The 13,173-nt window shown below is 41.4% G+C and overlaps 1 protein-coding gene across 3 annotated transcripts in view; it reads left to right on the top strand.

The window, feature by feature from the left end:
* The window catches only part of ANKRD10 (ankyrin repeat domain 10), a 48,676-nt gene that overhangs the window by 12,633 nt on the left and 22,870 nt on the right, over positions 1-13,173 (top strand). For 2 of the 3 annotated variants that reach the window (XM_038761612.1, XM_038761614.1), the window contains exon 3: positions 7,076-7,167. In XM_038761612.1, the coding sequence (XP_038617540.1) occupies positions 7,076-7,167 (92 nt within the window). Of the gene's footprint in view, positions 1-7,075; positions 7,168-8,543; positions 8,641-13,173 lie in introns of all 3 variants that reach the window. The other variant, XM_038761613.1, reaches the window with a different exon arrangement.

Below are 13,173 nucleotides of genomic sequence, written 5' to 3'. Positions count from 1 at the left end.
ATATGTTGCCAATTTGTACTTCCCAAGCGCTTAGTACAGTGCTCTGCACATAGTAAGCACTAAATAAATACGATTGATGATGATGATCATCATCAGGTCCCTCATGAGGCTGACAGGCTAAGTAGGAGGGAGAACAGATATTGAATCCTCATTTTGTAGGTGACGGAATTGAGGCACAGAGAAGTTAAGGGACTTGGCCCAAGGGCACACAGCAGCTTCTCATTACATATGCCAGTAGTAATTGGGCTACTCCACAAAGCATGGAAGCCTCCTGTAGATGTTAGGAGAAGCAGCGTGGCTCAGTGGAAAGAGCCCGGGCTTTGGAGTCAGAGGTCATGGGTTCAAATCCCGGCTCCGCCAACTGTCAGCTGTGTGACTTTGGGCAAGTCGCTTCACTTCTCTGGGCTTCATTTACCTCAACTGCAAAATGGGGATTAAGACTGTGAACCCCCTGTGGGACAACCTGATCACCCTGTATCCTCCCCAGTGCTTATAACAGTGCTTTGCACATAGTAAGTGCTTGATAAATGCCATTATTATTATTATGATGATGTGGGTTTATAAGGCAGGCGCCAAGGTCCTGGGCTCTGCTTGATCTGCACTCTCCCAAGCAGGGTAGTGCAATTTTGATCTCTGCAGGGTTTGCTTAGAGCACTTTTTCGTCCTCCTCCCCTCCCCATTTTCAGTGGTTAAATCCTAATTCCATCAAAGCCAAGTTGCATACCTGCCCCAAGGAAGATGAGTGAGTGAATCAAATGGACCCAACTCAATAGCAGGGAAGTGGAAATGGCAAGATGAGACTTGAATCTGGGGCCCGAGACAAGACTGCCTTTTGTGCAGTGTGGTTTCAGTCAAACACAGTTAAAACTTATCCACCCATTTCTTGAAAAGCAGGACTCCCTTGCCGTGGTTTCTGAGCCATCTATGTAGCCAGAGGGGATTTCCCTCCTTTTTCTTTATTCTGCCTGAAAAGGACTTGAGGAAGGAGGGTTTTGTTCTCACTTGAACAAAGCCTCAGTCCTGGAAACCTGAGTGGCAGGAGAATATATTAAGAATGTTGACCAGAAAAACTGGGACACTCCCTGTTTGTGTGAAATTACCAAAAAAATAAAATAAAAAATACTCTTACAGCCTTATTCCTTTCTATTGACCATTTCAGTAGACACTTTCAAAGGTGTCAAAATTAGACCCTTTACTTCGAAACAACGTTCCTAATAAAGAAAGTTATATAAACTGTAGGATGTACTGTTAGGCACTCTACAAAGTGTGAAGTGCATGAGAGCTTGAGAACTAACGCCTTTATTCCCATTGACTCACTTATACCATATTTACCACTGATATCCCAGCCATCAGAGACCTTAAAGAAAAGCAGCGTGGCTCAGTGGTAAGAGCAAGGGCTTGGGAGTCAGAGGTCATGGGTTCGAATGCCGACTCCACCACATGTCTGCCGTGTGACCTTGGGCAAGTCACTTAACTTCTCTGAGCCTCAGTTACCTCATCTGTAAAATGGGGATTAAGACTGTGAGCCCCACGTGGGACAACTTGATCACCTTGTATCCCCCCAGCGCTTAGAACAGTGCTCTGCATGTAGTAAGCGCTTAATAAATGCCATCATTATTATTATTATTAAAAGCGCAAACTCAGTCAGTTGTAAATTTCCTGATATTGTCACTTCTCTACCTCCCCCCCACCCCACCCCATCCCACTCAGTTTTAAGCTCACTTTCGAGAAAATGGGGTTCATCTACTGAGACTTTCACTCCATGGACTGTCATGGACTCGGGGTGACCCACACCAGGCCCTTTGGGAGCCCCAAACCAGGACCAGGCCTGACAGGACAGATGGGGTTGTGAGGTTTGGCGTAAAGATGAAACAGTCTGAGAATAGCATCAGCTCAGAGTAGTTCATCTCTGTTTCTCGTACTTCTAGTGTAGGCCCATTGTGGTACGTCAAGGTGGGCGGCTATTTTTGCCAGAAAGGCACGTAGGGGTTCAGGGGGGCAGGGGTGGCTGTTCCAGGGACCACCCACCAAGCACTCTCAGCCATCATCAGTATGAGGGCAGGAGGGATCTTAAAGTCACCGAGTCGCCACGTGAACCTCACAGCCATCTATGGTGCAGGTAACCAGCCTCTGCTGCTCACGGTTTTGAGGGTTGGGGAACTGCCGCTGGCCTTGATGGCAGAAACAATGGGCTGGGAGCTTAGCTGGACCGAGGACCCACTTTGTTTGTTCCATGGTAATTGTTAAGTGGTTACTATGTGTCTAACACAGTTCTAAGCGCTGGGGTGGGTACAAGTTAACTAGGTCAGACACTGTCCCTGTCCCGGCATGGGGGCTCACGGTCTTAAGCAGGAGGGAGAAAGGGTATTGAATCCCCATTTTACATTTGAGGAAACTGAGGCCCAGAGAAGTGAAGTGATTTGCCCAAGATCCCCCAAGAGCATTTGGCTCCCAGGCCTGGGCTCTTTCCACTAGACCACGTTGCCCACCCCTAATATACATTAGCGCTCTGAACCCTTTCTGCTACGTCGTGGCTAGCTGCAACCCAGAACTTCTTTAGCTTGTAGAAATGGATGGTTTCATGTCTGCAATATAGATGCCCTTCAAGGCCCTGCTGAGAGCTCACCTCCTCCAGGAGGCCTTCCCAGACTGAGCCCCTTCCTTCCTCTCCCCCTCGTCCCCCTCTCCATCCCCCCCATCTTAACCTCCTTCCCTTCCCCACAGCACCTGTATATATGTTTGTACATATTTATTACTCTATTTATTTATTTATTTTACTTGTACATAGCTATTCTATTTATTTTCTTTTGTTAGTATGTTTGGTTTTGTTCTCTGTCTCCCCCTTTTAGACTGTGAGCCCACTGTTGGGTAGGGACTGTCTCTATATGTTGCCAATTTGTACTTCCCAAGGGCTTAGTACAGTGCTCTGCACATAGTAAGCGCTCAATAAATACAATTGATGATGATGATGCCGAACAAATTCACATCGATCAATGGTATTTATTGAGCACCATGCTAAGTGCTTGGGGAAGTACAGTACAAGAGAGTTGGTAGCCACATTCCCTGCCAACCAGCTTAGTCTAAAGGGAATATGGGGAGTAAAGATAGCCATTTTCATGCAGCTGTTTAGTCACTGATTTTTTTTGTTGTTTTTTAGATACACCACTTTCCCTACTACTTCAAATTGGGATTTCTTTTTTTACTACAGGCAGCATTTTTTTTTTCCGAGATAGCATGAGGCTTCCGAGCTCATTTGAGCGGTTGAAAATTATGAGCCTGTGAAATCAAATATGATAGGAAACTTTCATTCAAATACAGTCCGTTCTGTAACATGGGGCTGTTCCTGATCAATCCATCAATCAATCAATGGTATTTATTGAGCACTTACTGTGCGCAGAGCACGTACTAAGCACTTGGCAGAGTACAGTTCTGTAGAGTTGGTGGACTTGTCCTCTGCCAGCAAAGAGCTCACAGTCTAGTGGGAAGGATGAAGGAAAACTCACACAACCATTTCTTCTGATTCTTTCCAGACACTAGTAAGAATGTTCCCTAATTCCCATATAACATTTTATCCAAAATGGACAGTAATAGTGCACGTTATGGGAAGACCAACTGTGTGGTTTGCCCATGTGTTTAAGTAGTGTACGCCAACTCATGTCTAATTTAATCTCTGCCAACTTTAATTGTCTCTAATTTAGTCTTATCGTAACCTCATAGGAGGCTTTGTTGAGACCTTTTAATCCATGTCCACTGTTGTAAATTATATTGTAGCTCAGTTTTTAAACAAACTAGGTAATTATTCTAACCACCTCTGTCATAGGTTAATTAGCTCGGGAGTTCTTTTCGAAGAGGATAGACTGGTTATGTGACATCACATTCTAGAACAGGGGAAATTGCAAATGCTGTTTGGTGAAGGGACAGTGTAAATCAAAAATCTTGTCTAGGATGTGGGTCTTCGATCCTACAAACCTAGACTCTTACAGAAGCTCACAGCTGCTCTGAGCAAGTGTGGGATTTCTCCGTTTCAATTTGAATAGCTATAGACTGTCATCTGCCAGCTCTTCTCCAGCCCAGCCCGCACCCTCCGCTCCTCTACTGCTAACCTCCTCACTGTGCCTCGTTCTCGCCTGTCCCGCCGTCGACCCCCAGCCCACATCCTCCCCCCTGGCCTGGAATGCCCTCCCTCTGCACATCCGCCAAGCTAAACTCTCTTCCTCCCTTCAAAGCCCTACTGAGAGCTCACCTCCTCCAGGAGGCCTTCCCAGACTGAGCCCCCTCCTTCCTCTCCCCCTCTTCCCCCTCCCCATCTCCCCCCACCTTACCTCCTTCCCCTCCCCACAGCACCTGTATATATGTCTGTACATATTTATTACTCTATTTTACTTGTACATATTTACTATTCTATGTATTTTATTTTGTTAATATGTTTTGTTTTGTCGTCCGTCTCCCCCTTCTAGACTTTGAGCCCGCTGTTGGGTAGGGACCGTCACTATGTGTTGCCAACTTGTATTTCCCAAGCGCTTTGTACAGTGCTCTGCACACACTAAGTGCTCAAATACGACTGAATGAATGAACTCTTGTATTCTATTCTCCCAAGTACTTAGTGCAGTGCTCTGCACACACGTGCTTGATAAATACCACTGATTGATAGATTTGAGCATTTGGTAAGTGAAGATGTTAGTTTGGGTGGGGTTTTTCAGATTCTAGTACCACCACACAGAAGAGGCCCATACTCAACTAAGTGTAAATGCAACTGTCAGGTTGTTCACTAACAAAGTAGAGATTTTTTTTTTGTGGGGAGCGTTTAGTGTCAGCTTTTTTTTGTTTATGGGGTCAAACCCAAGATACCCAGGTTGTGTGTGTATTTGCTGAGTTCTCTGTAACTCTGTTCTGAATTGGCTGCTTAATAATACGTACTCAAGGTTTCGTTTTGTAGGAAAGTACTAGCTGAAGCGGCCTCTATCTAAATACTGCCACCACCCTGTTTCTTAGCATCCTCTCCCCCTCACTACCTGTTCTTTTCCCTATTCCATTTTCCAGGGAATCGTCCCCAAAGGGGACTAAAAATCCATCCGGAAAGTTGTGGAATTTAAACCCCATTTTTAACCAAACTTAAAACACAAACCAACTCCAAAATGGATAAAGTCATTTTACAGTTCTCTACTCAATAATAATAATAATGATGATGATGATGGCATTTATTAAGCACTTACTATGTGCAAAGCACTGTTCTAAGCACTGGGGGGGTTACAAGATAATCAGGTTGTCCCACGGGGGGCTCACAGATGAGGTAACTGAGGCCATAGAGAAGTTAAGTGACTTGCCCAAAGTCACACAGCTGACAATCGGCAGAGCCGGGATTTGAACCCATGACCTCTGACTCCAAAGTCCGTGCTCTTTTCCACTGAGCTATGCTGCTTCTCTAGTTTTAACAGTATCCATATTGATTGAGAACCCACTGTTGGGTAGGGACTGTCTCTACGTATTGCCAACTTGTAATAATAATAATGGCATTTGTTAAGCGCTTACTATGTGCAAAGCACTGTTCTAAGCGCTGGGGGGATACAAGGTGATCAGGCTGTCCCGCGCGGGGCTCACGGTCATCATCCCCATTTTACAGTTGAGGTAACTGAGACTCTGAGAAGTCAAGTGACTTGCCCAAGGTCACACAGCAGACAGGTAGCAGAGCCGGGATTCAAACCCACGACCCCTGACTCCAAAGCCCGTGCTGTTTCCATTGAGCCACGCTGCTTCTCAACTTGTACTTCCCAAGCGCTTAGCACAGTGCTCTGCACACAGTAAGCGCTCAATAAATATGATTGATTGAGAGCAATAGCACAGATAATTAAAAATGCAGATAACCAGGCGATTGACTCGGTCGTATTTATTAAGCGCTTACCCTGCACAGAGCGCAGTGGGGAGGGTGCAGTACGAAAGAGAAACCCAGAAAGCCCTTCATGTCCTCTCCTTTAGGAGCAGCTGGTTTCTATTGATAGCTTGCCAGGGAGTTTCCTCCGTCCTGGGGCAGTAGTCTTTACTGTAGGCACTGGTGTAATTACCATTGATCCACTTCTTTCCCTTAGGGCCTTCAGTGTCCCAAGGAGCTTTCCAGGAAAGCTGCTGCTTGCGGTGTGGGCAGAAGAAGCAATGAAAGTGTCTTAGCTTCTCTGAGGCCAAGAAAATCCTGAAAACGGGCGTGCGGGGAGGGGAGGATTGTCTCACCGAACTCCGGGCACCACCGTTTCCCGTTTACTTTTCAAAACCCGTAGCCGAAAGAAGCGGCGAGGCCTAATGAGAAGCAGCGTGGCTCAACGGGAAAGAGCCCGGGCTTTGGAGTCAGAGGTCATGGGTTCAAATCCCGGCTCCGCCAGTTAGCTGTGTGACCTTTGGGCAAGTCACCTTGTAACCTCCCCGGCGCTTAGAACAGTGCTTTGCACATAGTAAGCGCTTAATAAATGCCATTATTATTATTATTAACTTAAGTCACCTTGTAACCTCCCCAGCGCTTAGAACGGTGCTTTGCACATAGTAAGCGCTTAATAAATGCCGTCATTATTATTATTATTAACTTCTCTGTGCCTCAGTTACCTCATCTGTCAAATGGGGATGAAGACTGTGAGCCCCCCCGTGGGACAACCTGATCACCTTGTAACCTCTCCAGCGCTTAGAACAGTGCTTTGCACCTAGTAAGCACTTAATAAATGCCATTATTATTATTATTAATGGAAAGAACACAAGCCCGGGAGTCAAACGACCTTTGGTTCTAATCCCAGCTCTGCCACTTTTCCCTGCTGTGTGACCTGGGGCAAGTCGCTGAACTTCTCCGGGCCTCGGTTTCTTCATCTGTAAAATGGGGATCGCATACCTGTCTTCCCTCTTGCTTAGCCCGTCAGCCCCAGGTGGGACAGGGACTGGTCCAACCCCATTACTTTGGGTCCACCAACAGCCCTTAGTGCAGTACTTGGCACAGAGCGGCACTCGAGATAACGCAGTTATTAAAGAGCGAAGCATTTTTATTAAAGAGCGAAGCATTTTAAGCTGTGTTCCTGGTAAAATGCCTGTTCTGTTCTTGCAGGATTGTGAGGGGGAAACTCCTATTCACAAAGCAGCACGTTCTGGTAGCATGGATTCCATAAGTGCCCTCGTGGCTAACGGGGCTCAAATCGAGTAAGTGGTTTTTGACTTATTTTTAGCAGTGGAGTAAGGACGGGCAGAATTATCGAAATGGACATTTTATGTTAGGATTTATTTTTTTTTCGTTCTATTTTCTAGAAGTTTAGGAATACAAATTTTTTCCTTCTGAATTTAATCTTAGCGTGGGTTGGGGAAAGGAGATCTCATATTCTAGTGGATTTTTGAGCGCAAGCCAACAGATTCACCTCTTTTATTCAGCTCCACCAGTGACTGCTATTGAGCATGTCACTTAGCTTCACTCTCTCCCTAGTATCTTTATCATTGCCCAGAGGTGATTTTTTTTATTGATTATATAGCCGATATCTTTTAGTTTTCAACTTTTGGGAGAATGGAGCTCACTATACATGTAACCTATTCACAGTAGAATACACTTTATCGTAATTCTCTAAGAATATATTTTTGTACCAATCTGTTTTAAATTGCACAAGAAACACTTTATGACTTTGAAGCACATTTAATCTTGAATTCAGTGGAGTTTGATTCTGATATACTGTTTGTATTAACTTTTAAGGTTTACTGTAAAAAAAACCAAATTTTTTTTGTAGTTCTCCAATTTACAGTATTAACAAAATGGATGCAGTTGACTATAAGCTCTTGCATAAAGCAGCAGAAATAACGGTCAGCTCTTGGTTTTGTTTTCTATTTAATGAATTATTTTTACCTAGTAAAAATGGTTTTAAAACTGTTATATCCTAATCTGAAATGTGAACATTGAGATTAAGTGAAGTAAAAGCCATATACAACTAACTTTGTTTAACCCTTTGGTTTCCATTTTACTATTTAGTTTTGTCTGAAACAATTATCTGCTTTAAGAGCAGATTTTCCAAAAGTACTGTCCAAAAAGTGAAGCAACTTAAATTAGTAAGGTGTAGAAGAACACTATTGTCTGCTCATTCCTAGGTGACTTTATACTAGAATCTCAAAACTTTATTTTTACAATGCTTAAACATTGAGCATTGAACAAGAAATTCTGCAATTCTGCAGCCATGCTGCAGTTATTTTTTACTCAATCCTCATATGTGGGCAGGAATGGGAAATCTGTAATGAGACTATGCTAAGATATTAAAAAGTGTTTAACGAACAATTCTGTCACTTGAAAGTCATTAAGAATTAGGCTGTTATACTTTCAAGTTAAGGGAAATAAATTTTATTGTTTTTTTTAAGTTTATAAGGACATTTAATTGACTTTGAATGGATGAGTTAATCCTCTGTTCCAAAAAAAGTCATTCTTGTTTCTAGTAAATGATGCCACCATTGATTCAGTAAGTACTTTTTTTTGCCCTCAATTTCAATGGATATGTCTGCTCTTAATCACAGTATTTTATTTACAATTCTGTCCTTGGTTACAGGGCCCTCAACTGTCTCTTTTCCTCCCACCACCACCATCACAATCTGATTGGGCTTGGCCTCAGTTTAAGAGCCACTCCCTCGAGACCCTGCACTATGGTGATTTCCCTTGGTTAACTTTTTTTTTTCTTAAGAAAAATATGTATTCTAAATGAGACACCTAACCAAAAATTAATTTTGGATTCTTTGGGAGGAGGGAAATATTTTAGTTTGCCAAAAGTAAATTGTGCTTGGCATCTTGATAGCTCTCTTAATTGACCTGTAGTTAAATTTTGTACTAAGTTTAAAATCTGCTGGGGTTCTAACTCAAAAAAGATTTTTTTTCTCCAATAACTGGAAAGGAAAATTTTGTCATTTGGGGGTTTCTGTATGCTTTTCTTTTAAAATTTACCCCTTGAAATCTGTTATTAGTAACAACATTTAAATGCTTGCATTGTGCAGAGCACTGTACTAAGTGCAAGGAAGAAAATAGAAGAGCATTGATTGTGATGCCAACAGTATGGGTTTCATAATTTGAGATCTGTTAATACCGAAGAGAGTTGAAATAATGGTTGCCTGATTTTATTCTTCATGGGCAATACAGTTTCCAGAGTTAAAATATGCAAAATATCCTTTTTGCTGCTCATTGATCTCTCTATCAGTAGTAATATTGTGTTACTTCAGGAGAAGGTGAATTATTTAACTTAATATTTTCCTTAGTATGAAATAGTGGAGAGTAAAGATTTCGACTACCTCCACTCCATTATTTTTCATTATATTCTCAAATTCTTCCGTTTTGCTTGACAGTTCTTCTCTAAAAATGTCCATGTCCATGAAGTATTGTTTACTAGCCATCAAAGTAGGTAACTCTCGATTGCTTCTGAACAGACTATTTTCACATATTTCCCCAGTGTTGTAGCATGTCCGGCTACTCTACAATCAAATTAAGTTTTTAGTGTATGATGTGACTTTATTAGTTTTCTTAACTAGGAGTTGGTGCCAAGTTTTCATTTCTCCCCTTTAGGATCGTTTTTACAATGACTTTGAGCCGAGTATTTTTTTTTTCCATCTAGTGTAAAAACACACAGTCCAATACCGATCGTTTATGGGTAAGCTAAATATGTGTATTCCTCCTCTTTTCTCCCCATTTGTGGTGACCGTAATGATCATTTCAGGTCTCACCAACTCTTCCTATTCAGAGTCTTCAGACGGTTGATATCACATCTAACGCGTGTGCACACTAGTATGCAGTTCTTAATTTTCTGCTTTTAGAGACAGTTTCGAATCTTAAAATTCATCAATCCCATCTTGTCTTATTACTTTAGGTGGGTGTAGATGTATACAGAGAACCCCTTGATGTCTGACAGTATTTGGGGATTTTAGAAAGACAATGCTAAGATTATACTTTGATCTAAGGATCATGTGATTATAAGGAAAAGGTTGGCTTTAAAGGACCATGTCTGTTGCACCTACTGGTGCAGAAAATGAATGTTTTGGCCACCTTTTTATATAATAAAACTAGTAGTACTGTTAGCATAGAGGGCCACGGTATTTGGTGACTTCTTAGAGGTCCAGGAAAGAACTAGTTTGTCCGGGAGTCCTTTAAGCAAGTGGCAGAAATCTTCTCTGGTTCCACTCTGCAGTCTAGACAGAGAAACACAGACATCTGAACTTCAAACGGGGATGTGAAAAGGAATAAAAATGGACTGCTGCTTCCTGCCAACTTGTGTTCTGATTCAGGGGCATGAAACCTCCATCTGCCCTGAACTGTATTTCCACCATTTGCATCTTGCTTAGGAGACCCGATCCACATTAGGAGCTCGACCCAAGAGCCCTTCCCGTGAACTCTTTCAGCACAAATCATTCTGTCATTCTTTAGCAAAGTGGCTATTCTTTTTTAAGACTAAAACAATCATTCCCTTAGGATATTAGTCTTACACTGAAGTGGTATGATATTTTCTTCCCGCTTGGATCAGACTACTGCATCCCAGTTCATAATAGAATTTGCTAATACCATTTAAAAGGCCACAGTGAGCAGCATTCTTGTTTGCTTCTACGAGCTAATGCTGTCCATCCATTGCTGGTCTCCACCCCCCCCGCTTATGAAGGTAACTTTTCTCTATGGAAAAAAGAAATTTGGGAATACCTGGGTTAGTCTCACTGTTTCTAAATTTAAAATAGATTTTGTTTTGTTCTATAGCAGTTGTGGAAAAAACCCTGCAGCTTTTGTCTATAAATAGAACTCTTGTTCTTCTGCTTGGAAGAATTGTTTGGATCCTTGGGTTTAAAAAAATGAGCCAGTTTTCAGTTAAAATGTGGCTTCTGAAAGGAGACAAGTGGCTCATATTTGAAATTCAAGGTTTCATCCGTTACAAGGAAGCAAATGTTCTTTACAACTCATTCTGAAATTAATGTCAGGAAAAGTCCCCTGACTGGATTCATCTTTGAAATGGCCGTAGTCGTCTTTAACGATAGACTTCGTTTCCTGTATAAGATACAGTGAGGCGATGGTTGAGAATAGATAAATTGAATGAGTCGAAAGGAGCCGTGAAATCTCTTTTCCCAAATTGGATACACCTTTCATTTTTAATCAGGACAAAAGTTTTTGAGAATGGATTTTTTTTTATACTTCCTGAAGCAAAATGTTTATTTCTTCATTGAGATCAAGCGCACTTCTATCAATAGTCGTCATTTCATCTCTAAATTTAAAAAGCCCCGATAGACTTGGTCAGTGTTAGAGAGTTTAGCGATTATCTCTTGTGATTTCTCCTCTTTGGAGTGCAGTAAATGATTTCTTTCTGGCTTTTGTTATGGTCACTGTATTTAAATACTGTGTCTTCTGTGTATCATGTCGGTAGCAGGAACGTTATTTTTGACTGCCAGTACCTAGCTGCAAACTTAAATCTTTCTTCATTGATCCCTTTTTTTCTCTGCTTGCAGAACAAACACTTCCTCAGCTTTCTCTTGCCATGTTTATAAAAGATAAAACTAAAGTGTAAGGAGCCCCTAAGGAGTGTTTTCCTTAAGATCAGACAGTCCATGGGAGTATTCCTTGGAAAAACCTCTTAATAGTCAAGACTGGGATATCTGGGCCAGATGGTACAATGACATTTTTGCTCAGATGCAGTCGAACTCTCCTTTGAAACACCAGACTTAAAAAGTGTGCATTCCTTTATGTGCCTATTCTTCGACACCTGCCACAGAGATGTGATTATCATGTTATTTTTTTTTACTCTCGATAAGAGCATAACCCGCGTCATGCTGAAGATCATCCATAATTTGACTCCATGCTGTTGCAGTGCAAAGCCCACTCATAATTCCGGTATCCCGAACCCAAAATGAAAACCTGGCATCAACTCCTTTATCTTTAGGGAGAAATACTTCAAAGTAGTTTCTTCTTAAACGCTGTTCTCTGAAGAACAAACCTTGGGAGTTATTTCCCAGTTTGTGAATGAGGATACCAAAGGGTTAACCTGTATTACACATATTTTTATAACTGATTTTATTGAAGAAATTTTAGGTCAGTCTGCCAAATGCTTCTAGAAAGTTGTGTTTTGTCTCTGTACTTAATGGACGTATAATAATGTTCTGATCCTTTTTCCTTTTTGATTGATTCCGTATATTTGCTTATTTTTATCTAGGCATAGTTACTAATGTATTTGAGATACAGCATACCAAATTTTAAAGTAACCAGAATCGTGAGTTGACTGATGGTTTTTAGTCCATACTGGTAACTTTTTATCGAAATATTGAAAGAATGAAATTTGGCTTCTCGCTGCGGATAATTTAAAGTAATGAAAGGCCTTAGGCGCCTTATCTCGTTAAGGTGGTCACATGATACTGGCCTGACTGCAGTGAATAATATGCTACTGCACTTTATGTATGTGTATGTATTTATCGAATTGTTGCCTGCAAATATGTGATCCCTTGTGATATAAGTTTCCTGTTAATGAACCATTGCCCGTTTTAAATCAAACAGAAGATTCTGAAACTGTAAAAACTACACGTGTCAATGTTTTCCAGCTACGTAATTCGAATTGACTTGATTTTTTCAAGTAATCCTAGAAAGGGGGAGCATTCCATATAGAAACTGCTGAAACTGCCACAGGTGCTTCTCCGAAAACCTTACAGTTGTGGCATTGAATGTTCAGTATCGCTTCCTTTCTGCACACAAGGCATACTGTTGAGGTATTTGTTGCGGTGATTGGTTTAATTGCTAATCTAGGAATTCAGATATAGACTCTTTTAGATTTGCATGCTTTGCTTACCCTAATTTATGGTATCTACCTGTATTTGTAAACTAACAATAGATAAGTTGAGATCAGTATTTTTTAACAGAAGTATTACATTGATATGCAAAATTGTGGTTTATTATCTTACATTGTCACATGGCATTAATACAAAGAGAACGTATGGAAGGTGTTTCTAAATTTAGTTTCAGGAGTTCCTGATGGATTTTATCATTGTTTCTACATTAAAAAAAAAATCATGGGGTTTTCTTTTCATAAAAGACCCTTTGTACCCTTCCCTCAAATACTTGGTGTGACACTCTAAGTGGAAAATGTATGGAGAACTTGCCAAAGATACAGTCAACAGGTTCTTCTTAAAGTACTATTTTCAGTCACTTAGTTTTTCCCCCATCTTAAGCAAGAA

Source organism: Tachyglossus aculeatus, chromosome 20, assembly GCF_015852505.1.
Source record: "Tachyglossus aculeatus isolate mTacAcu1 chromosome 20, mTacAcu1.pri, whole genome shotgun sequence".
Taxonomy (NCBI): domain Eukaryota; kingdom Metazoa; phylum Chordata; class Mammalia; order Monotremata; family Tachyglossidae; genus Tachyglossus; species Tachyglossus aculeatus.
Note: the sequence above shows the minus strand (reverse complement) of the source record. Positions and strands in the feature narration are given on the sequence as shown.